This window comes from Meriones unguiculatus, chromosome 14 (assembly GCF_030254825.1).
Source record: "Meriones unguiculatus strain TT.TT164.6M chromosome 14, Bangor_MerUng_6.1, whole genome shotgun sequence".
Lineage (NCBI taxonomy): Eukaryota > Metazoa > Chordata > Mammalia > Rodentia > Muridae > Meriones > Meriones unguiculatus.
Window position 1 is genome coordinate 37,490,247 of NC_083361.1, and position 26,400 is coordinate 37,516,646.

Below are 26,400 nucleotides of genomic sequence, written 5' to 3' on the forward strand. Positions count from 1 at the left end.
GTTTACAAGCAGTGTATGAAAGTGTCCCTTTCCTTTGAGTCAGAATTTATTTATCCCGGTAATGGCCATTCTGACTGAGGTGGGATGGAATCTTAAAGGAGACTTAGTCTCCATCTCCGCAACCTTTTACATTGGACTTTTTATCAACATGACTTGAGGAATGCCCAAGCTTAGTGCACAGCCTAATCAATAGACATGAGCGTAAAGCACCTCGGTTGCCTACTCACTTTAAAACCTCTACACAACTACATTGAACATGCTAAAAGGAACGGACCAGGAGGCTGGTATCCCAAGATGAAAACCTATTTGAAGGGTTCAGAACCCGGGGTGAGGGTCAGATAGCGTGGTGCAGTGTGCTACTAGATCTAGTTGTGGTTTAGCTTGGCAGCAACTTGTGTGGAGGCTGTTCAGAGGCGGTCCAGGGCAGCCTGACAGCTAGAGTTGTGTGGCGGGTAGCCTGAGACAGAGTGAGAGGACGGGTCTCCGCAGGGCGGGAACACGCACCTGACGCGGAAAAGAAAAAATCCGGGTGGTCTTGAAGAACTAAGCCAGAAAAAGCAAGCGCTAGGCATGGGCGGGCTTGCAGAAGTCACGTAACCGGAACTCGTGTGTGGTGGGCGGGGTTAGGGCTCCAAAGTGACAGGAAAAGCTACCATTCACGGTGGGACCTGGAGGAGCAGCGCGGCCCGGAGTCGGTGGCGGACAGCACAGGCTCCTCCAGGAGGACGGGAAAATTCCCGGTAGCCACAGGTGCCGCGGGGCGTCCTGGGAGAGTCAGCAGTCAGTAGTACAGGGCGGGAACCGCAGCCCGGCGGCCCTGGAACCTCCCAGGTCAGAGGAGCCGCGGGGTGGGAAGCTTGCGAGCGGAGCAGGGATGGAGGCTGCTCCCAAAGTGCGCCAGTAGCACTTCTGTTTGAATGTCTTACCGTGGATATCCTTCCGTTGTCGTGAAGTTTGAGATCCTATGAATTGGGGCTTATTGTGATTTCTAAAAATGTCTCCTATGGTTGCCAGAATATTTTCATAAAATAAACCGGTAGAGCATTTGCATTATCTGTTGTCTGCAAGCGTGATTCTCTGCTTTGTAGCAGTTACAAAGCGGCTGGAATTTAAAGTCGTGCATGCTTTCTGACTTCTCTGTCCTACTGCTTGCATATTCAAGAGAGTGGCCTTTTCCGCTTGGAGCAGACACTGCAGAGAACTTTGTATATATTGGTCAGGAAATAAACCAGTGTGAATTTGATTGTATCAAAATACAATGTGACAGAGTACAGTGTAGCGGTTCCTCCATCTTGGATTCTTGCTGAGACCATTTCCAGGGTTAACTAGAAAATGATTTCCTTAATGGAGAATCCCATTAATTACTACCCAGTGCTCCTCTAGAGACCGAAGGTCAGGATGTCCTCGCTAACCCATCTTACTTGGCCTTTGTTAAAACTGCTTGTTTGCGGGAAGCTCCTCCAGCTAACCTTTTATCCTAGCTGCCCGTGTGCAGGAAGCCCCCTCAGGCTGGTTAACCTCCTGTCTTAGTTTCTGTTAAAAACTGCTTCAAACTGCTTACTCTGCAAAATTCCCCCTGCAGCTCGCTAAGCAAGATGCCTGGACAAGGGCTCTGCCTTTAAAAACCCCATGTTCTGGATACTCACAGCCACACATCGGTCCCTAAACACTTGGGCGTGGTCTCCGCTCTCCGGAATAAAGACCTTCAGTTGGCTATAAACTGTTTGAGTGGTCATCTTTATGGGCTACCCATTGCAATACTTTATCAAGGGACACAGTTATAACGTTTACTCTGCAAAGTTTTGCTCCCCACTAATTTTCCATCTGAGATAATATGTTTTAAATACAGAATTCAGAAATGTGTATTAATATGCTGAGTTCTTAGGTTCAGGGAAGCGCAGTATGCATGCTTTGAGAGCATATCAGGCCACACTGTTCTGTAGTTAGCAGATACACTTTAGAGTAAAACAAAATTAGAAAGCATCTTTTGAATAATTATGTTCACTCACCTGTATGAGAGAAATGACTCCTTGGTTTAGGAAAAGCACTCAGCCCATGCTAAACTGTTTTTTCTGTTTGGTTTGGTTTGTTTTATTGCAGGGTTTGTTAACATTCAGTGCTGTAAATGTGGACTTCTTGTAGGACAAGAGTGAATTCCTAGACCCTGCTGATGGCACTTTTTGCAGAGATCTCCTTTTGGAGAAGTGCAGGAGAGCGAGAATAGTTTCCTTGCAGTCTCCCTAGCTCCTCCTTAGGGTTCCTGGGAAAACTATTCAGCATGTGTGTGAAATGTTTAAAGTGAAATCTTAAGAGAAAATTTGACATTTTTCCTGATATTTTCTCTTTCCTTTAAGTTTATCCTTTTGGCAGGTGTTAGCGTCTTTCATTTTTGTTCCCTGAAAAGTTCCAAGTACTTTCTGAAGAATGTTGTTCTCATATTCAGGCCTTGCAGTGCTCAGCCAGATCTGCTCACCTGTGAAGAACATAGAGCCCTGGATGTTGAAGAGAGAGGAGACTGTAGCAAAGAATCCAGGTATGTTACAGGGATTTAGATGGCCATGGCCTCAAGTGACAATAGAAAGAGGACAAGAAATCAGTTATGCCACATTCTAATTCATTAGAAATGATTCTAGCGAATTCCACTGAGCATAATCTCAGGATTATACTATTGTAGGTGTTAGAAGAATCTCAAGGTAAGACTTAAAGGCAAATATAATTTTATTTGTTTTTGCATATGAGTGATGCTTTTCCCCTTCCATTCACATTGTTGCATATGTCTTCATACTAATATTAACAGGCTTTATTACCTTGATTTTAATATAGTGTTTAGTTAGAAACATTGATGCCTCTTGTTTTTTTTTTTGTTTTTTTTTTTTTGCTCTCAACAGAGTATTTTGGAATATCTTGTAGTTCCTTCAGGTTTTATTTCCTAAAATAAGCCAGTAGGATTTTGATAAGCTTTGCTTAATATCTGTCCAGAGCATCAAACTCTGCCTACTTTGTCTTCTCATTGATATCCCCTGCCATCAGTCCATGGTTTTTAGCTACAGTTTTTATATGTTTTGAAATCATCTGTTGGTTTGATTCTTCTCTCACAACTTTTGAAGTCTTTGTGGTTTCTCACAATTTTGTAAATTTTAGGAAGATTTTATCTATTCATATGAAGATGCCTATACAATCTTGGTTCACATCACTTAGAATCTTTACAGAACAGAAATATCCTTTTACATTTCTTTCTTTGTTTGAATGAGAACATGCTAGCAGTGATTCAGTATTCACATGTCTTTTATGTATTCTGTTTTCTATTTACTGTTTGTGTCAGCATTACTGATTCTTGGAGAAGACATTTTTTAAACATTAATCTTTATTAGGTTTGAGGACTTGTTCTGTTTCTAAGACATGGCCACACTGGAAAATGCTGGTTAAAGTTTGAGAAGACTGGGCATCTTCTGCTGCTGTGGTCATGATTCTGTGGAGACCTGCTAAGCATTATGAGTTTTCTGTGCTGTTTATGGTTGTCTTTCACTAATGTCCTCTCTGATTTACAGCATCCCTGAATGGTAGATGTTGAAGTTTCTCTGCATCACTGTCTTTTTTTTCCTACAATTTCATCATTGATTGCTTCATGCATTTGGAAACTATTTTGTGAAATACACTTATATTGATCACAGAGCTTTCTGGCAAGGGGACCATTTGATCATTTGTTAAAATTCTTTTCTTTTTTTTTTTTTTTGTAAGTTGCTATGACCAACAGTTTTCAAGCATATCTTTTTAAAAATTTTCCTTGGCTCTTAGCATTTTTTATTCTTATACTTGAGGCAAATGCTTTTATAGAATATATATGTGTATATATGTGTGTAAATATTCATAGAATATATATTCTATGAATTTATATATATATATACACACTTTTCTATACTATATATATTAGGGTGTTTGAGGGTGTTTTGAACATTTTCATGTTTGGTTTGGGTAACAATATACACATACATTTCAAGAAATCACTGAAGGAAAATATAAACACAAACTAATTTTGCTAATTTCCCTCTATTTCTTATGTTTCTTTTCCTCTTTCTGAGTTCCTTTCTATATTGTTGATACTTTGCAAACTTTAGTGGCATCTTTTATAAACTTGAGAAGCATCTTCTCTAGCATTTCTCTTTCTACTTGCTTGGTTGTTCCAGAAGCTACATGCTGGCTTGCCTGGTGGCTTCAGTGATTGGATCTCTGTGGACACCATGTTTCTCTGTTCTTCCTGCATTTTCTCCAGCATTTGTTATTGTTCAGGACCTTGAGTGTGGACACTGACTAGGCAGAAAGGAGATCACAGTGTACATTAGTTAAGCGTTTTCTTCATGACTAAACTTATGGAGCATGTACTTTGTATATTTTGGGTATTTTAATTGCTTTTGAACATGCTGGGTTTTTTTTATTTATTGATTACAATATTATCTATTTGCTTTGTGTTTCTTAAATTCTTGATACAAATCTGTTTATGTATTATACTATAAAAAATTTGCTAATTTCATTATAATAACTTCTTCATTCTGTAGGTTGTTTCTTCATACTGTTAATTACTACCACTTTCGTGCAAGTTTTTAATTGCATGCATTCCTGTTTTTGCGTTCTTGCTCTTGTGTCTTGTCAGTTTGCAGTTCCATATAGAAAATAAATATACCTAAGTCTATATATGGACTTATTTCCTCCGGTGTTACTCTGCAGATTTCACAACTTGTTGAATTGGATCCAGTTTCATTCTTTTATAATTAGGTATTTGCTTTTGCCAATACCATTTGTTGATGAAGTTTTCTATTCTGTAGCATATGTGTTTGCCTTTTTTAATTTTATTTTTTAAATTTTATTTTATTATTGCTATTTGTGTGTGTGTGTGAAGTTCAGCTGCTTGGCCTGGTTCTATATATGTTCATCATATATATGTCTACTCTTCTGTCACTCGAGTGGTACTGTTTTCCCTTTGTGTCTACAGTGTCATCTGAAATCACCGCTGAGATGAATAAAGCTTTGCTCTATGTGTCTAGGGTGGTTCTGCACTTTAGGGTCTGCATACTCCCATGTAAGTTTGTAGGGATTTCTTTTACTATATCAGTGAAGCAAATCATGGGGAGCTTGATTGCCATAGATTTTGAGTTAATCATATAAATCTTTTAACATTGTTATTTTCACAATAATATGTTCTGTTCCATGATCATGCAAGAGTTTCTTGTATCATTCTCAATTTCTTCACTGAATTCAAGTTTTCACTCAAGAGGTCTCTCGTGTGCTTAGTTTTTTCCTTTGTTTTATTACTTCTTTTAAAAACTACTTTTTGTTTACTGTTCAGTTTTAATCAAATAGATAGAAGCAACAACAGTAAGTATAAAAGTTTTCTAATTGGTTGATTACATAGGTGATAAAAAAAAAATCTGCCTCTAGACAGGAACTCCACAAGGAGAGCAACAGAACCAAAAAATATGAGTACAGGGGTCTTTCCTGAGACTGATACTCCAACCAAGGACTATGCATGGAGATAACCTGAGACCCCTGCACAGAGGTAGCCCATGGCAGTTCAGTGTCCAAGTGGGTTCCATTGTAATAGGGACAGGGACTGTCTCTGACATGAACTGATTGGCCTGCTCTTTAATTACCTCCCCCTGAGGGGGAAGCAGCATTACCAGGCCACAGAAGAAGACAAGGCAGCCACTCCTGATGAGACCTAATTGACTAGGATCAGAAGGAAGGAAAAGAAGTCCACCCCTATCAGTGGACTTGGGGGGGGGGCATGCATGCAGAGGGTGGAGGAAGGGAGAGATTGGGATGGGAGGAGGGAAGGAACCACAGGGGCAATACAAGGTGAATAAAGTGTAATTAATAAAGAATTAAAAAAATCTGCCTCTAATAGGCATTGGTATCTCTCTTAAATCCTATCAGTTTAAGTTTTATCTTTTGTAATTAATAAATATTGATATGTAATCATACATAGGTTTAATCACTCACCATTATCCTTTTTCCATTCCCATACACATACCCACACACATACACGCTTTACCCCTTCTCTTTCCTATCCCTGGTTAGCCATGTTTTTGTTTCATTAGTCACCTTCTTATTTCGTGTACGATTTTGGGCCAGTTTACCAGGTCATCGTGTGTTCATAATTCTACTTGCCATGCCATACATACCACAAGAGTTTTTCATACATCACCTCCCCATCCTCCAACTCTTACATTCTTTTTGGCTCCTTTTCTATCATGTTCCCAATGGTTTATATGTGGGACTAAGGATTCCCAATAATAGGCTGTGCAGTGAGCAGTCACCTGTTCTCAGTATGTGAGTCTCAGAAATAACTGTTGCTCTTTGAAAACAAGGTTTCTTTGACCCATGCTAAAAGAAGCAGCAGGCTATGGGGGTGAGCTGAGTCATTTAAAAGTAGTTTAAATATTTGTACGTGTAGCAAAATATAGTGGATTCTCTTCTCTGGCCTGTGACCTTTCTCATCTTCAGCTTTCAGCCTGGTTTCCAGTATCATCCATATATTTCCTGCTGTGGACCTGGCCTCTGACCAAACCAGGAAACCTTCTCTAACCCAGAAAATAGTCTTGCCACTATATCAGTGGTCATGCCTTGCCTGGCATGTTAGGATTATGTCACAGAGGATCTAAATCTGGGTATGCCCATTGATAACTCTGCCCCTGCCCAGCCTACATAGCAGTTTTTGACACCAGGGAGTCCACGATATTTTTAGACACTTTGGGTGGTCTGCTGACTTCTCAGTATTTTCTTGTTGGCATGTTAAAAAAAAAAAGTAATGTTGTAGGTCGATAAGAGAGCCATCAGATCTGAGCTTTCTCACAGGTGTTTATAGTCTTTGGGTGGCAGTTCTATTTTCTTTGTAGGAGGTCGACCTGCTTTCTTAACTCTCTTATAGTTTCCCCTTTAAATTTCTCTGTTTTTCTTGAACAGCTTACCCACTGATGCACTGTGTTGAGGTAGTGTGGAGGGAAGGGAACTCCTCTGTTCTTACTCCAGTCGAGTGATTCCAGTTGTCCTTCAATTGTAGTGTTAATTTTAGTTGTGTCTTGTCTTTATCTTTGTATGTTCATTTTCACATTCTTCATAGCCTTTATACTGAGCAAATGTGATATTTGCCACAGGCCTTTCCTGGGTCTATTGACATGTCTAATTTTTTCTCTCACTGATTCTATGTATTTGGTATCTTACGTTAAATAGTTTGTAGGTGTTAAAACAGTCCTGCATTGTTGGCATGAAGTCAGCTTTTATTCTGTTTCATGTTCTTTTTCTTTGTGTTTTGTGCAATATTCTCCTTTTGTCATTAGTTTGTCTAAAAGAAAGAGTTTTGTGCAGGATCTCTCCAGTCCTCACAGACTTTAAGAGGAAAATCTTCCTGCTTCAGTCTCAGCACTTGCACGTGTGTGATCTAGTTTTATGATACAAAGGTTGATTTGTTCACTTGTCTCTAGGAACTCATCCTTTCCTTCTTCCTTTGTCATTTGCATACGACTTCTACAGCATTCCGTGAGGTAACACTGGCGTGATTGGCACACCTTACAGTGCCCCCTTTCAGCTTACTTCCAGTGCTTAAGGATTAGTTGAAAAATGCTTCCTCAGTACTTTCATGTCTTCACAGAAACAAGTCTTGCCTTGACTCATTGTATTATCTTTGAGTCTCTTTCATTAATTTCAACAAAATGTTTTTAGTATCTTTTTATGTTGTATTTCATATTGACTTCTTATTTTTGGAAGCCCTCAGCCATGTAAGTATTGACAAATGTCTTTCACAACCAGCACCTCTTGCTGCCAAAATTTCTGAGCATGTCTTTATCACCCACCTCTATGGACTGTCTTTTTTGACATTGTACTCACCCTGAAACTCTAAGAAAAGTATCTTCAGTGCTCCATGAATTATGTATCATTGTTGGGGATTTAAGTCTTCACAGTAAGTAGCTAAATACATCATGATGAACAATGAGCTGCAGAGGTGGCTCAGCAGTAAACGCAGCTGTTACTCTTGCAGATTCTAGGGTCAGTTTCCTTTACCTGCAGGGATATTTAACACCCTTCTATAACTCAGGTTCCAGGAGACCAATTGTTCTCCTCTGGCCCCTGCAGGCACTTCATGTAAGAGGTGCATAGACTTACACACAGGCAAAGACACTCATATACATTAAAAACAAACAAACAAAAAAAAACGGGGGGGGGGGGCGTGGGAGGAAACTGGAAATGTTCTAGAGGAATTGCATAAGGATTCAAGATAACAATACAGGAAAGAACTCTTGGAAGTGACTCCCTCCTAGTGTGAGAGTAAATATGGAGTCTGGATATGTGACAGGACAGCAGACAGCTCATACCAACATTGGAGGAGTTAGAGATCATCCTTATGGATGAGAACTAAAGTTGTGTTCATGGGGCCCAGAGCGAGAGAACATTCCGTGCCGACCGGAATGTGTTAAAAGATGGTTTATCATACTGACAATTTAGTTAGAAATACAGCAGAAACTTTTGAGAGGATCCTCCCTAATTGTGGAAGACTTTACAATACAGGACAATGTTGTTACCCAGCATTCCACACAGAGAAATCTGCTGTGGAAGGAAAGTGAATTGTATTAAGTACCACAGTTTTCTTACTTTGTTATATGACAGACCCCAGGTCTCAGAACCTCCTCACTGAGTAGGATATGGAAAGGACACATAAGTAGTTCCTGATTGCCAAGACTTGGGATTAAGGGCTGCAAGTTAAGGTTTCCTAACTCACATATAACTCTTCCATGATGCTCGTGTGTGAAATGCATTGAAAAACCAAATACATTGACTTACATTTTCACTCTCAAACTGCAGTGCTTTTAAAGTCCTTGTAGGTCTTGCATATTCTTCTGTGAGGACAGTTGGCTACATGTGGTACTATTCACAGGAACTTTTGCGTTTGCTGCAATTCACCTTTATCCCTACACTGCCCTTGAATTCCATGTTGCTGCTTTGAGTGCCACTGATTGTCTCATGGAACCACCTTCTGTTGAGAGAGGACAGATCCCATTTCTATTGCTAGTCATTAGGCCTTTCCCTTTTGTTGCTTTAAAGACCAGGAGTTCTCCATTCCTGTGTCCTCTGGTTTCTGCTGGGTTGGATGAGTAGAGGTGTTGAGTGCTGTTCCTTTCCTTCCTCAAAGTTAAGAAGTTCTCTATTTCCTCATATTGTTGCTTTCTGACCTACAGTCTGTAATCTTTGCATTGCTTTAGCTTTGTTTTTTGTATTGTACATTTCCTAACTAACCTCACTTACTCTTTTTGCTTAGCTCATTGAGTATCTTTTAAATTTCTCAAGGAATTCATAAATATCTGCAGTTTGTTTCTAAAAATTTGAGTTCTTTTATTTGCTTTGATCTTTGAACAGTCTCTTCACTGTGGTTTTTACATTTAATCATTTATAAAATTTGAATGTATTATTCCAAAATTATGGAAAAAAGTAGAGCAATTCCTCTGAAATCGTGGGGAAATAGTAGATATGATCCCTTGGGAATGAGGTTAATGATGAGTAGCATCTGCTCTCCCATACTTAACCTAAAATTCTTTAATTAAAAAAAAATCATGAAAATGTCTATTAACTATCAAGAAAATTATGGGAGATGACATAAATCATAAATGCAATATAGATGTGATATATCTGTGTTTGGGTGTATATACGCATATGTGGCAGAATTATGTAAACTAAAAAAAAATGTTGCCAGACATGCAGAATGAAGGCTTACTTTGTGACACAGGATTAACATAAGATATAACATATAGTTAAATAAGCTAGGCATCTAGACATATGTCATACAAACTGAATTTCACTTGGAACTATAAAGTTGATTTTCACAAAGAAAATTGGTAGCATCCAGGGACTGAAAGATCAGAATTGACATAGTAATTATTGAATTTCTTTTTTTAATTAAATTTTTATTTTTTAATATTGGTTACAGTTTACTAACTTTGTATCCCCCTGTAGCCCACTCCCTCATTCCCTCCTAGTCCCACCCTCCCTCCCTCTTCTCCTCCCTGCCCCTTTCCAAGTCCACTGATAGGAAAGGTCCTCCTCCCCTTCCATCTGACCCTAGCTTTAGACAATTAGGAATAGTGCTTCCTCAAGATCCAGCTATACCACTCCTAGGCATATATCCAAAAGATGCTCAAGTACACAACAAGGACATTTGTTCAACCATGTTTGTAGCAGCTTTATTCATAATTATTGATTTTCAACTTGAATTATTAAGAAGTTCCTGAACACTGGAGACATGGCTCAGAGGTTAAGAGTGTGGGAATCCCTGTAAGCATCATGGCTTGGAGAAACAAACTGCAAGAAGCAAAAAGGAACACTCTGGTCAGGCTGACCCTAGTTGGTGCTGGCTCAGACTTCTAGAGAATCTGACACCTGGCAGTTTATTGTAAGCCTGTCTAAACACAGTACTCTTTAGAAATACATTTCCTGGTGTAATTCAAACCCCAGTGCACATGGAGGCATAATTACATTGAAATTCCACTCAAAATACTTGATATTTCTTCCAAAAGGGTAGATTCTAAAGATAGGCTCTATACATTAGTTTAAGGACTTAGGGAAGGATCTGGCATGGTGTTGGTCATCCAGGTCTCACATACAGCATACAGCACAGCACAGCAAGCCATAAAATATATGTGAAATCTATTCCAAAGAATGGCTCTATTGACTGAGAAACAAAGCTAAAGATATAGGTCTAGGGAAGGTGAGTCTGGGATGAACATTCTGGAGTATTTGGGCAAATTCTGGCTTTATAGATAACAAAGGTCAGCAGGTTATTAACAATATACACTCCTAGCTGTCTGGGCATGAAACAGGAATTTTTGAGGAAATGTGGGTACTGGAAATTGAACCTGGGTCCTCTGGGAGAGCAGCTAGTACTCTTAATATTGAACCATCTCTCCAGCCCCACGATTTGTTTGTTTGTTTGTTTTTGGGTATTGTACAAAGGGTTTTTCTGTGTAGCCCTGGCTTTTTTGTAGACAAGGTTGCCTTGAGCCCAGAGGTCACCTACCTCTGCCTCCTGAGAGCTGGGACTAAAGGCGAGTACCACCACCGCAAATCTCCCACACTCAGTCCATTTATTAATTGTTGATCTTACTGCTTGTGCTACTGGTACTCTGTTCAGGAAGTCTTCCCTTGTGCAAGTGAGTTCAAGGCTTTTCCTCACTTTCTTTTGTATAAGGTTCAGTATATCTGTTTTTATGCTGAGGCTTTGACCCATTTGGACTTGAATTTTGTGCAGAGTGATAGATATGAATATATTTGCATTCTTCTACATGTGGACATCCAATTTGATCAGCACCATTTCTGGAAGATGCTTTCTTCCCCCCCTCCCCCCAGGGTGTAGTCTAGCTTCTTTACTGAAAACAAGATGTGTGGAATTATGTCTGGGTGTTCAATTCCGTTCCATTGGTAAATGTGTCTGTTTTTTTTTTTTTTTTTTTTTTTTTTTTTTTTTTTTTTTTTTTTTTTTTTGCCAATGCTGTGTGGTTTTCATGGCTATAGGTCTGTAGTTATAACTTGAAATTAGGAATGGTGAGACTGACAATCAGGTCTTTTATTGTTCAGGACTGTTTTAGCTTTCTTTCCTGGGTTTTTTGTTTTTCCATATGAGGTATGGAAGATTTGTCCTTTCAAGTTCTATTTAAAAAACAAAAACAAAACAAAATGGAGCTTTGTCAGGGATTCCATTGAATATGTAGATTGCTTTTGGCAGAATGGCCATTTTTACTATGCTAATCCTATCCATCCATGAGCACAGGCGGTCTATCCATCTTCTGATATCTTCTTCAATTTCTTTCTTCAAAGAGCTGAAGTTTTTATCATAAAAGTCTTTCACTTGCTTGGTTAGAGTTACCCAAGATATTTTATATTTTTGAGGCTATTTTCCCTAATTTATTTCTCAGTCTGTTTGTCATTTGTAGATAGGAGAGCTACTAATTTTTTTTTTTTTTTTTTTTTTTAGTTACTCTTGTATCCAACTACTTTACTGATGGTCTATATCAGCTGTAGAAGTTGAATTTATATGTGCTAACATATCATCTGCAAATAAAGATACTCTGACTTCTCTTTCAGTTTTTATCTCCCTGATCACCTTCAATTGTATTATTGCTCTAGCTAAAACTTCAAGTACTATTTTGAATATATATGGAGAGTGGAAAACCTTGCCTTGTTCCTGATTTTACTGGAAATGCTTTGAGTTTCTCTCCATTCAAGTTGATTTAAGTTGATATCTCTTATCTCTTATCTGTTTAAGTATGTCCCTTGTGTGCCTAATCTCTAGAGGACTTTTGCTATGGAAGGGTGTTACATTTTTTCACAGGCCTTTTCTGCTTCTAATAAAATGGCTCATGATTTTTTTCTTTCAGTTTGTTTATATGGTGGATTACATTTATTGATTTTCATATATTAAACCATCCCTACATCTCTGAGATGAAGCTAACTTATTTATGGCCAGTGTTGTTTTTGATGTGTTCTTAGATTTGGTTTGCAAATATTTTATTGGCTATTTTTCTGTCTTTGTTCGTAAGAGAAATTGGTCATTCTCTTTTGCATCAATATGAAGTTTTGGTGTCAGAGTTACTGTGGCCTCATAATATGAATTGGGCCCTGTTCCTTCTCTTTTATTTTTGTGGAATAGTTTATGGAGTATTGGCACTGACTCTAAAATTCTGCTCTAAAACCATCTGGTCCAGGACTACTTTTTTTCACTAGGTCTGTTTAAATTGCTTATCTGGTCTGGTATGAATCAAGAAATTATCCATTTCTTTTAGATTTCCCGTTTGGTGGAGTAGTTTTTTTTTTTTTTTTTTTTTTTTTTAAGTATGTTCTTATAATTCTCCGGATTCCCTGGGTACCTGTTGTTATATGTTTTCATTTCTGATTTTGATAATTTGAATATTCTTTCTGCCTTTTCTTAAGTTTGGATAAGGTTTGTCTGTCTTCTTGATTTTTTTTCCAACGAATCGACTCTGATTTTTTTTGTTTGTTTGTTTTTTTGTTTTTGGTTTTTGTAGTGTTCTTGCTTCTATTTTAATTTTAGCGCTGAGTCTGATACTTTCTTGTGTACTCCTCTTGGGTAAGATCAATTCTTTTTGTGCTAGAGATTTCAGATGTGCTGTTATGTTGGTAGGATGAAGTCTTTACAGGTTTTTTGTTTTTTTTCTTTGTTTGTTTGTTTGTTTTGTTTTGTAGGCACTTAGTAATATGAACTTGCCCCATAGAGCTGCTTTCATTTTGTCCCATAAGTTTGGTTATGCTGTGCATTCATTTCTATTGACTTCTAGAAAGTCTTTAATTTCTTTATTTCTGTCTTGATCCATTATTCGTTTAGTAGAGAGTTGTTCAGGTTCCATATATTTGTAAGTGTTCTGTTGCTTATCTTGTTGTTGATATTCAGTGGTGGTCTGATAGAATTCAGGGAGGTAGTTCAATTTTCTTGAATTTTTTTGAGACTTGCTTTGTATTGAAGAATGTGCACATCCTTGAAGAAAGTTTCCATGAAGTGCAAAGAAGGTATATTCTTTTGTGTTTGGCTGAAATGTTCTGTAACTATCTGTTAGGACCATTTGTTTTATAAAGTCTGCTAGGTCCAGCTTCTCTTTGTTTAGTTTTTGTGGTTAGGGTAGGGTATTGAAATCTGCCACTATTACTGTGTGATGCTCAATATGTGATTTAAGCTGCAGTAGTATTTCGTTTATAAACTTGGGTGTTCTTTTATTTGGTGCACAGATATCAAGAATTGAAATGTCATCTTGATGGATTTTTCCTTTAGTGAGTTTTTTATATCCCTTTTTAATTAATTTTGGTTTGAAATCTAGTTAGTTACATATTAAAATGGCTATACCAACTTGCTTCACAGGCCCATTTGCTTGAAATATGTTTTTAAGTTTTTTCCCTGAGGTAATGTCTATCTTGATGCTGAGGTGCCTTTCTTGGATACAGAAAGGAGGGGCTGATGAAGATCTCCAGTTAGTGTCCCCGTTTCTCTGACCAGAACACTGCCTTTTTTTTCAGTGGGTGCCTGCTGGTTTGGGAGGTTTGAATACTGGGATGAATTGGGGGAAGGTAGGGTGGAAGAGAAGATCTTTGTGATTCTTGGGGCTGGTGTCTAAAAGGAAAGGGAGATTGCAGCAGGGTTTTCAGCTACAGAGCTGAGGATGAGATTGGGATATTGGATATTGGGAGGAAAAAAAGAAGAAGTGTGGATATACTGTCAGCCTACTTGTTTCCCTGACAGGAGTGGCCCTTGGGTTAGCAAATAGTGTCCTCTGGGATTGGAGGCTGGGCCAAAGCAAAGAGTGTGGGGAAGGAGATTGGAAGAGGAAGTTCTGTGGGGTCCACAGGAAATGGGAGCCAGGAGGCTTCTACAGATGTTAAGTTGAAGAGCTGGGGTAAGCTTGTGGTGTTGGATCTGGAAGAAAAGAGGATCTGTAGGCTGTCTAGCTCAATATCTGAGGTATAGCTTGTGGTTGAGATAGAGCAAAGAATGGGAGAAGCAGGTTAAAGGGAGAAAATCTGTGAGATGCAAGGAGATGGAAGGACAGGTCAGGTAAGGCTGCCACCAGTGTTCTCTACCTTTTTTTTTATTAAATTTTTATTTTTTTCTTCACAATTTATTCAATATATATCCTGATGTAAGCCCCCTCCCTCAACTCCCCCAGTCCCACCTTCCCTCTTTCCCTCATCCCCTTCTCCTAGTCCACTGCAAATGGGAGTTCTCCACCATTGCCATCTGCCCTTAGTTTGTCAGGACTGCCTGGATCCTCTTCCTCCTTGGCCAGGCAAGGCTGCAACACCAGGGGTGAGTGATCAAAGAGCAGACAACCAAGTTCATGATAGAGGAAGCCCCTGTTCCCCTCACTCAGAGATCCACATAGAGATCAAGTTGCCAATATGCCACATCTGAGCAGGGGGTCTAGGTCTTCTCCATGCTTTGCCTCCATTGGTACATCAGTCTCTGCAGGACCCCCTGGGCTCAGATCATTTGGTTTTGTTGGTCTCTTTGTGGGGCTCCTCTCCCCTCCAGAAACTCAGCTGAAGGAGCCCTCTCATTAATTTATTTTTTTAATAATTGGAAGGGATTTTATATCTTTTTTTCATGGGCTCTCTTTACACTAGTTTCTGTGAAAATAAAGTTGCAAAGCTGTAGCTCTGAATATTTTGTTTTGGGATCTTAAAAATATTTTAATAATTGTACAAAATTCTTTATTGAAAATGACTAAGAAGAACCCATGTTAATTCCACTCTCTCTTAAAATTGCATATTTTTTAAGAGGCTGAGTTAAGTCCTAAAAAGAAAACTTTTCTTACCTTCTTCTAGAGTTGAGCTCTTCACATTGATATTTGTGATTTTCTTGTGCCCATGTGACTGTTTCCATATCTACTTTTGTGAAAAATGTCAGTATTTGGTGTATGGGAATTATATCAACTCTGCTTATTGCTGTTAGTAATATAAACATTTACACCAGGTCATTTGTCAAAAGTGCATGGTAGTCCATTTCTTTGTGTATACTTGTTTTCATTTTTTCTTGAGTGACTTAATATTTCCTCATAGAAATGAAGTCAATACTATTTAGACTTATTTTTAGTTCTTTCTGAAGCTACCTGAATGATTTAAGTTTCTAACTTCTCAAATTGTCATTATACATTTTAAGGAAAACTAATCATTTTGTGTGTTAGTTTTGTGTTTTTCTATAATAGTTAAGACAGAACTCTTAAGATTTTTTTCACATGGTATCTGTGGAAAGTTTTCTGTGTGACATTATGATCATTAAAAACAAGTTTGGCACCCTTCTTTCCTCCCAGTGTCTCCTTCTCCTTTGTCCTATTCAGATTTCTCTAGCTTACTCTTAAGCCTCTGGAGTAAAGCAGACTGGAAAAGGCATGCATCTTCCTCTTCTTAAAATTTTCCTGCTAATTCTGTTCATTGTTTCTCTGCACTAGACTATGGGCCTTGGTATAACTATTGAGCTGTGCTCTGTTTCTTCCTAGTTGCTTTAAGAGTTCATCAGAAAATCTTGTTGAACTTTGTCTTAGACACTTCCAATTATAAAAATTATTAGAAGTATTTTTTGTTTCTCCAGTTAGAAATAGTAGTTTGTTGTTTTTGTGAGTTGGACATGTTATCTTATTCCAAGCTCTCCTTTATTTATCTATTCTTTATGTAAAATTATCATGGATAATTTCTCTCTAATTTTTTTGTGTATAGTTTATCTTTAATTATTATCTTTAGTATTGTTTGAGTGGATAACCTGTACTATTCCATAACTTTCTTCAAGGTACTTTTTTCTTCATGAATTTTAAGAGCCAATATTTCTGTGTTCAATGATAAGATCCACAGTTATTTTCTTTCATCACTCTAAATAGCTTTTCTGTCTCTAAGAATGTTGACAGTACTTCTGGTATCTTTTTTGTTTTGGGGTTGTCTTATATGGGTTAGCATTGTTTATAACAGGATTGTATTAATTTTAACTTTAATTTTTGGCATATTGATGTGAAATGTCAAGAGGAGTTCCAGTCATTGTTCCTGAGACAGAAACTCAGAGAAGAGCAATAGAAAGAATGGATGTTTCTCCAATAAATGTGCCCCAGGTCAGTGTTGTGTCCACGTTACTTTGAAAATTGTTTTTTGTTGAAATTATGCAAGCCTTTAATTCCCTGCCTCTGATAAAGTTATCTGAAATGTTTATTTCCTATGATTTTTGTTCTTCTTTTTTTTTCTCTGATAATTAAAATTAAGCCTTTACTTTTTGTCACCTACATAGCATAGCCTGGTCCCATTGTATCCTCCCTGGATTATTATTATGAGGTCAGATATTTTTCATGTACTTAAGACCTGTAATTCTGAATGGAAATTACATTTCCATTGTAATTGATGATCAAATAAATATCCTACAGAGGATGGACTCTTGTCCTAATATATTAATGAGCAAGGCAGGTCTCATGGGCTATATACATTGCATTTCAGGGATGGTAAGGTTTTCAGAACCAACTTATGAAAATAAGCACAGAAACAATGGAATTTTTGGTGTACGTCACTGAGCAATTTATGGAGAAGTAGAAATAGGAGAGACTCACTGTTTTGAATCAATAGTAAATATTTTCGCTTCCTAGAGAACCCAAATAATGGAAGGACTATGTGGCTTGCTCTTGCTATAAAACTAATGTTTTTATGAGGAGATGCAAATTGAAGTATAGTAGATTTTCTCTTTGCTATTTGATATTATACAGGGATGATGTACCTACGGGTGTGTTGATATCTGAAAACTATTTGTCTCAGGAGAAGTATTGCTCACATCATTCTCTTGATTCCAATGCTCAGTGATAATTTCACAATAGATAGATCAGTATTTTCTATTTGTCTTTTGTTTTAATTTCAGACAAGCTGTAAGCAGTCCTGTTCACACTTCTATATTGCATCATGTGGAATATATTAGTAAGCATTTTCTAGAGTTATTGACTTGGTTCTGAGCATAAGCCATCTATTTTCAAGCGTAAGTCAATGGCCCTTTAACAACTCTGCTCTCTTCTTTTGAAGTAGGAAGTCTTCCCTCAGCCCGTATATTTCCTTTTCCCTGAAACTGTGTCTTACATAAGTAAAGATTCTGCAGAGAATTTGCAATGGACAGATTTTTTATTTAAAAAAAAATGTTTTTTATTTAGTATATGAGTGCTTATCTACATGTTTTTATCTACAATATCTTTATTGTACTGCATACTTCCACTGATGCCCATGGAGCCCCAAAGTTGGCAACAAACCCTTGGTACAGGAGTAAAACAGCAGCATCAGGTACCATGTATGTAGAGAAAATGAAAGTATAATTTCTCTTCAGGGACAGTAACAGGAACAGATAGCTCTGAGGCATCTCTTATCCCTTAGGTTTACATCTCAGATGTGCATTCATGATGGCGCCAGGGTATAACCTTTCATCTTCTATCATTTCTAAAATGAAGAAAGCATCATAAATGATACTTAGCTATGAAATATAAAAACATTTTAGATGATTGAGCTCAAATACCAAAGAAAAGAATAGCATTGAAATTAAAAATTCAGATTTTCAGTTGAGACAATTATGTGAGCAATAATGTATTCAAAATTAATGAAGATTTAGGATCTTTCTCACACAACTAAATACAATCACTTCGATCACAGAAAATCTTTCTACTTCATCTGAATGCCTTGTCACATGGGACATTTATTTACACATATTTTTCTAACTATGCTGTAGCAAACCCCATATGGAATTTCTTGTTTCAGGGTAGACTGAGGCAGCGTGTGTAGAGTCAGTGACTGATCACTCAACAGACTTTTTTCTTAGGATACGAAGCTTGATTCTCTGGGCTGGAACTATTTGTAGCCAGCAAAGAACAAAAAGGAAAAGGGAAAAGAGGGAAAGAATCTATGCTAACACCCACATACTTAGCGGATAATCAAGCTCCAACGAGCAAGTTCCAACAAGCTTCAGCAATTTCACTCATACACATACATACATACATACATACATACATACATACATTCATACATACATTCATACACATTCACACATTGGGTGGATGGAAGAAATTCCAAAAGTGAGTTCTAACCAACTTTATATAAATACACATATACACACATGCATAAAGAAAAACATGTTCCCCAATACCCTCACATGATCAAATGTTTTGCATATTATCAATGAAGAAAACGAAATACAAGAACCCATATACATTCATAACTAAGCAACCTGTTATAAATTAACAAAGTGTAAGCAAGCAAGATAGTTTTTTGGTTTTTTGTTGTTGTTGTTGTTTGTTTGTTTTGTTTTTTTAGCCAGTTTCTCTTTATTGGCAGGCTACAATTTGAGGTTATAAAGAAAGAATCACTTATTTTAAAAAGTAATCTTATAAAAAATCTTTAAAAAAATCACAAATCTAAACTTTTTATTAAAAAATCAGTGTTTTCTACTTTAAATCCTCAAGGTGTACATCTACTCATTAATGATTTTTATAAATCATAATAAGGAAGATGAGGGCAAAATGGGTACAAGAAATTATTCATCACCTAATCACCAGCTAAGCTTCAATAAGAGAGTCACATCAGCCAGTGCTAATTAGGGTATTGTTCTTGCTCCCTAACCTCAAAAAGTCCTTAGCTCAACTATTAAGATTATACTTTTCTGAACTTTGAATTGTTTCTGAAGGTTTTCTATATCCAAGCCACTGACAAAATCAACTTTACCTAACCTTACTAAACAATCTATTTTTCCAAATTCTTTCCGAGGATGGTGGTTGAATCATTAATCTGATCCAGCAGCAATGGCTGGAAAAGATCAAGCATTATTACTGAAGTGCCAATGATACTGCCCAGTGAGAGGCTGGAAGCCCTGATGAGTTTTCATACAACTCACGTATTATGAGGGATGTGGTAACCACAAGGGCAGTAAGCAGAGCTTAAAATAACAACGTAAAATCCCCAGGACACACTATTCTCGGACTGTGCCTCCCAAGGCTTACCCATCTTGATTGTGCTAATCGGTGGGCCGCATTCCAGGTGTTCTAAAACTGCTTTGCTGTTCCCCCTGCATGGCTAGCCCTCAGCAGTTTCTGAAATTGTTCATCTGTGTGGGTTTTGTTGACTTACAGAAAAATATAGATTGTATTGATGGTGTTTAATGGTGATTCTTCTGTTCTTGATGATTTTGAAAATATTCTCATATAGTAACTTCACAAAGTATTTGATTCTTTGTGTTGTTTGGAAGGTTGGATTATGCAATGATGTTACCCTACTTACTGTTGATAAAGAAACCCAAACTTTTTATTCATGACTTTTTATTCATCCATGATTTCCACATTCCATATTCTACCTCTTATGTTTTATAAATGATGTACAATTGTACCTATACCTCAGGATCTCAGCTGAGTGTGTTAGAATTGATTCAGGTGAGTCCCAGCTGCAGGCAGGATTGATCCAGTATCCATATTTGAACAAAGTCAACAATGGAATCACAGTTTTACTCATAACTGAATTGCAACAGTGTGATCCTGTTTGATTTCAACACAGCCTTCATAAAGGTATATTCCTTCATCTGGACCTCAAATGTATAGCTTATATGCCCTCAGAGTTTGCTGATTGTGAGTTTGTTATATCATACTGTTTTCACAGAGATAGAAAGTATAATATAGAATATGAATATTCTAGAATATGTCTTTTATTAAAATTAACTTTCACTTTTACTTAATGGGTATATTTCCCTGAATGCGTACATGAGTAATATGTGTGCATCTTTCTTGTAAAGTTCAGAAGAGAGTTATTGAATCTAATGGAACTGGAGTTATAATCTATTTTGTAGTGCCTTGTGGATACTGGGACCCAAACTTGGGTTTTCCAGAACATATGTACCATCTCTCGAGTGTTGTTGGAAGTCTTTTGTGTTTGAATAATTGTCATACCTCATCTATATCACAAAATTGTCTCTAATTTCTTTGGGTCTCTTTTACCTTGGAAAACATTATATCAGCAGCACATGGTAAATAGGTAATTTTCCCTTACAGGATCTGTTGACGTTCAGGAATGTGGCTGTGGACTTTTCCCAGGAGGAGTGGGAATGTCTAGACTCTTCTCAAAGGGCTCTGTACATGGATGTAATGTGGGAGAATTACAGCAATCTAGTTTTTGTAGGTAAGAATCCTCTTCTTATAGAATTCCTCGCTTATCGTTTGCATTTACCTACTTTGTGGGTATGAATGTAGACTCTAGACAGTCTCTGACCTGTCTAGAGACTACCAGAAAGAAGGAAATTTCTTGATAACAATTCTGTAACTTTACATTTTTTCAGTGTTCTCTGCAAGAACACCCAAAGTTGTATACTGTACAGTCTCTCTAACCGTCTCATCTCATTTTTAATCCTAACTTCAGAGTTCAAAGTAAATTGAATCTCTAAAGCAATGTATTGTAGTGCAGCACTTGGTTGTTGGAATACTTAGATACTTTACTCGTGGTTTAAGCTAGTCACCTATTTCTGATTTTAAAAAATGGAGAGAAACCCTGTCTCTATAAATCAAAAACAAAAGAGGGGGGTTAAAATATTGAAAGAGATGTTGGTGTACCTGTTGGAGTTTGTTTTGTTTTGTTCATTTAAAAAAAAATTGAGATATAGTCTCTTGTCCTGGCACAGCATGATTTTAATCCTATCACTAGGAAGGCTGAAGCAAGTGGATCTGGTGAATTCCAGGCCAGCCAGGGTTACATAGTGAATTCCTAGCCAATGAAGGCTATACAGTGTGACTCTCTCCAAAACACAAACAACAAAAAGAGCATTCTCCATATGATTGTTTGGATAGTTTCTTTCTCAAATTGCATTATTGTTTGATCCCCTGTTCATTCAGCCTTCTTTAACATATGCAGATTAAAAAGAGAAGACTATTATTTCATCTCAGTTTGCTAGAGATCAGAGTGGAGGTTCTTCTGAGCATCCATTTAATGATAGTGAAACACTAAAGTCCTCTGTTGAGAGTTCTATTCTTAGGAATTGCTAGTTTATTTGTCTTTGAGAACTTAAGAAGGCATCAGTTACTGAATTCTTTTAATCAAGCATCAATCCTTATTGTCCCAAATTGTGCTAATTTTCCAGAGAACCATTGCATATGTGGTAAATATGAGGAGGTCTTGGATCAAGGTTCAAAGCATATTGTCTATCAGCATGCAAGTATCCAAAAGAAGTCTTACAAATGTTGTGACCCTGGCAAAATAATTCATGAAACCTACCAAGGCAAGCCTTATAATAAAAGTGATACTACAGAAAGCTGCAAGTACACAAGTAGTAACCACAGGGATGCCTCCATTGAATCATCAAGCCTAAAGACATATAAAAGTGGGGACACTGGAAAAGAACAATATGAAGATAAAGATTTAAAGTGTTTAAATTTGTGTTCCATAATTAGCCAGTATCAACACATCCACACTGGAAAGAAAGAAGACAAAAATAGAGAGTATAATACATTTTTTATCTCTAAGCATAAACTTAAGATAAAACAAATTTGTAGTGGAGAGAAACCATACCAATGCAGGAAATGTGGAAAATGCTTCAGGACCTATTCAAGCCTCTATAGACATCAGAGGACTCATCCTGGAGAGAAACCCTATAAATTTCCTGAATTTGATAAGTCCTTTCTGTATTTGTCACACCACAAAGAACAGTACAACATCCATTATGGAGAAAAACCCTACAAATGTACAGAATGTGGTAAATGCTTTTATCATTCATCAGGCTTTAAAAGACATTATAGAATCCACACTGGGGAAGAGACTTACAAATATAATGATGGTAAAAAATCCTTTATCTACTGCTTAGGTCTTAGAACACATGAGAAAATTCATCAAGGAGAGAGACCTTATGAATGTAAACAATGTAATAAGTCCTTCCATACATTGTCAAACCTTCAGTACCATTACAGGACCCACAGCAGAAAGAAACTTTACAGATGTAATGAATGTGGCAAGTTCCTTTCCACCTCTTCAGGCCTTCAAAGACATCAAAGAATTCATACAGGAGAGAAATCCTATGTGTGTGCTGAATGTGACAAATGCTTTATCCAGAAGTCCCAACTTCAAACACATCAAAGAATTCATACAGGAGAGAAAACCTACAAGTGTAATGAATGTGAGAAATCCTTTACCGTTGGCTCATCTCTTAGAATACATCAAAGAATTCATACTGGAGAGAAACCCTACAAATGCAGTGAATGTCATAAGTGCTTTATTCAGCAAGCCCACCTTAGAAGACATGAGAAAATTCATACAGGAGAGAAACCTTACAAATGCAGTGAATGTGACAAATGTTTTACTGTTGGCTCAGATCTTCGAATGCATCAGAAAATTCATACAGGAGAAAAACCCTACAAATGTAGTGACTGTGACAAATGCTTTATCCAGAAAGCTAAGCTTAAAAAACACCAGAGACTTCATACAGGAGAGAAACCTTACAAATGTAATGAATGTGGGAAATCCTTTACAGTTGGCTCAGATCTTAGAACCCATCAGAAAATTCATACTGGAGAGAAACCTTACAAATGCAGTGAATGTGATAAATGCTTTATCCGGAAAGCCAACCTTAGACGACATCACAGAATTCATACAGGAGAAAAGCCTTACAGATGTAGTGAGTGTGACAGATGCTTTATTCAGAAAGCCAATCTTAGAACTCATGAGAGAATTCATACAGGAGAGAAACCTTACAAATGTAATGAATGTGGGAAATCCTTTACAGTTGGCTCAGATCTTAGGAAGCATCAGAAATGTCATACTGGAGAAAAACCTTACAAATGCAGTGAATGTGACAAATGCTTTATCCGGAAAGCCCACCTTAGAAGACATCACAGAATTCATACAGGGGAAAAGCCTTACAAGTGTAGTGACTGTGACAAATGCTTTATCCAGAAAGCCAATCTTAGAACACATCAGAAAATCCATACAGGAGAGAAACCTTACAAATGTAGTGACTGTGACAAATGCTTTATCCAGAAAGATCACCTTCGAACACATCAGAGACTTCATACAGGAGAGAAACCTTACAAATGTAGTGACTGTGAAAAATCTTTTACTGGTGGCTCAGTTCTTAGAAAACATCAGAAAATTCATACTGGAAGAAGTATCAGTTTCACCAATGCAGTGAATTTAACTAATCCTTTATCCAAGAAGCCCACCTTAGATCTCATCAAAGAATTGATTCAGGAGAGAAGCCTTATAAATGCAGTGTGTATGGCACAGTCTTTACCTGCCTCTCAGGTCTAAGAAAACATCATAAAATTAATACTGGAAAAAAGAGAAAACGGTTCAACAGTAAGTAATAGGGCATATGCTTTATTCAAATTCTGTTCTAATGAACCGCTTCAGGCTCCACACTAGAATCATTACGAACACAAGAAACTTGTGAATGCCTTTAAGTAATGTTCAAATCTTTTGGGGAGGGGGGAAATCAGTAATTTTTATTGTGAAAAAAAATCTGCAAATGTAATATTGTAGGAAAAGTTTTGTTAAATGTTTTATCTTCAGCTTCAAATACTTCATAGTGAAGACAAAATTGAGAATTCTGAAGAATGTTCTGTTGTATAGCAGGTTTTCTTTTGGTTTTTGGTTTTTTGTTGTTGTTTTGGAGACAAACATTTTTCAGAGACTGAAACATTTCATCCTATAGGGAAGCTGATTATGACAGGAAATAAATCACTCAAAATAGCATCAAAAGGTCCCTGAAACTGACAGGATTCACTAAGCTTAATTCCATTTGAAAAACCTCATACCAGTCTTGCTGCTTAGAAGAGGTGTGATGAACTGAGCCAGTAAGAGCTATTGCCCTTTAACTTATAGACATGCCTACAGGTGTTTAGTGTGTACTGGGTGTCCAGAGTTGGTTTGGAGTTTCATGATGGCAACTGTCTTTGAATCCATTTTGCCCCTAGAAGCAACTCCATCTCTATGTTTGGGTAAGTAACGCCAATGAAGCCCGTTGGTTCAATGAGATGGATTTCATTGGCAAGCATACTTGCTTCTGTTGTCAATTCCATTTAGCTGAGTGGGTACATATGAATGTTTTGGCTTCACAGGAAAAGTCTCTCATACAACATGTGCTGAAGCCATTACTTGTTCCTCCAAAATTGTACACTAGAAAAATAAATCTCAAAGAGAAAAATTTGATTAAATAAAGTAGGGAAGTCTTTTGTGCAGGTTGAGTAGGACATGCTGCCATTAAAAGGGCTCAACACAGACAGCATGTAGAGGCTTAGGGAGCCTAAGAAAAAAGGCTACTCTCTTCCTTGCATTCATGGAGGAGAGTGAGAAGTCTGCAGTGAGACAAATGAAAATATGACTACAAACCCATTATTGACAGACAACATCCAAATTTGACTGTGTTTGTGCATGGCTCTGGACTCTACTTAGACCCGATGATCCAATTCCAATGGCTCTCAGAGGATTGTTTCCATGCGCAAAAACTGAACACCATTGTACCATCCTCACACTCTGTTGTACCTTAGAAATTCCACTTGAAAAGCCTCAGGAAATGAATTGAATTTTTTTGTTGTTGTTGTTAAATCCTTTACACAATGCTAATATTGTAGACAAATCAGAAAATTCAGCATGAAACAGAACTCAAAAAAATGCTGTAATAAAGACTTATATTCAGCTTAATTCCGTGTGTGAGTCCATCTATACAAATATCAAGAGACTATGAAACTATATGTAGCTAACCTATAAACAAGAGAAGATGCACATGCTCATATACCGTTTAGAAATCCCCCAACAGAGCGCTGGAAGATCACTTTGAAGTACTGAAAAAAGGTGGTAAAGTTCAATTCCAAAGTACTATATTAGAATATTGATACTAAAAACAGCAAGACTTAGAAATTTTAAACCTTAGATAAGGTAGTGTATTACAGTCAACCAAACCATACCATGGTGGAGTTGTTTCCTGGATTTCAGTACAGTAGGATACTCATATTCATCTAATGGGAAGATATTGTTTAAGAACATTTTGGTATTGAAGGTAGTATTGAAGATGGTTAGTACAATCTTGAGTAAATTCAGGTTCTTGTTGGGAAATGACCATGCAATAATTTGTATCAATTGCAGCTATCAGGGCTGATTAATCTGAGACAGGAGTCAGTAAAAACTTAGGCTCCTGGACTGGCCCTTAGCAATATGGAGAATGCAACAAGCTAGACAGATTCCTGCAGTGCCAATATTAGGTGTCCATGAATTTAGGCCCCTCTGTTTGATGACAGTAGATGATTGTCATACCTAATTCATTACAGATTCCCAGGAGTAAATTTGTAAACTTGTGCACAAGAAAGAGATCTCATCTTGTACCCGGACACAATAATGTTTTCTTCATTCTGTACTCATTTATAAACATAGTTCTGCTGTAGAATGGCAGCAAACATGTAGGAAAACTGTGTAGAGCAGGTCCAGGGCAGCCTGATAGGTCAATTGTGTCAAAGGTAGCCTAGGCAGAGTAGGACAGATGGGTATCTGTGGGCCTGGGGCAATTGTCTCATCTGAGAAATGATGGGGAAACTATGCAGAGGTTGTGTGGGCTTAGAAAATTTAGCATTTGTGCAAGTGCATGGTGAAAGCTAGATTATAGGAGCCAGGTTACCTGAATCAGGGCATGATGGGAAAACCCAGCATGCCCAGAGGGACCTTTAGGAACTACATTGTTTAGAATCAAATAGAGGACAGAGATGGTATCTTTATATCTTGTACAGACAGAAGAACTCCCCTCAGTTGCAGGGCGCCCTGTGTGGCAGCCTGAAGGAGTTATCAGTCAACTGTGGAGTAGGAAACTACAGCCCAGGGAAGCAACACGACTTGGAGACAGGCAGT

The 26,400-nt window shown here is 37.6% G+C and overlaps 1 protein-coding gene across 2 annotated transcripts; it reads left to right on the forward strand.

Moving 5' to 3' along the window:
* Window positions 1–648: 648 nt before the first annotated feature.
* LOC110541546 (zinc finger protein 420-like) lies at window positions 649–25,206 on the forward strand. Of its 2 annotated transcripts, none has more exons than XM_060367202.1 (5): window positions 649–831; window positions 2,444–2,533; window positions 16,553–16,637; window positions 20,577–20,703; window positions 21,656–25,206. In XM_060367202.1, exons 3-5 carry the CDS (start codon window positions 16,608–16,610, stop codon window positions 23,812–23,814), a joined length of 2,316 nt encoding a protein of 771 aa, XP_060223185.1. In that variant the 5' UTR covers window positions 649–831; window positions 2,444–2,533; window positions 16,553–16,607; the 3' UTR covers window positions 23,815–25,206. The 2 variants fall into 2 exon arrangements, with proteins under 2 accessions (XP_060223185.1, XP_021483949.1); XM_021628274.2 differs by having other exon boundaries at window positions 2,444–2,532; window positions 16,537–16,637.
* Window positions 25,207–26,400: the final 1,194 nt, after the last annotated feature.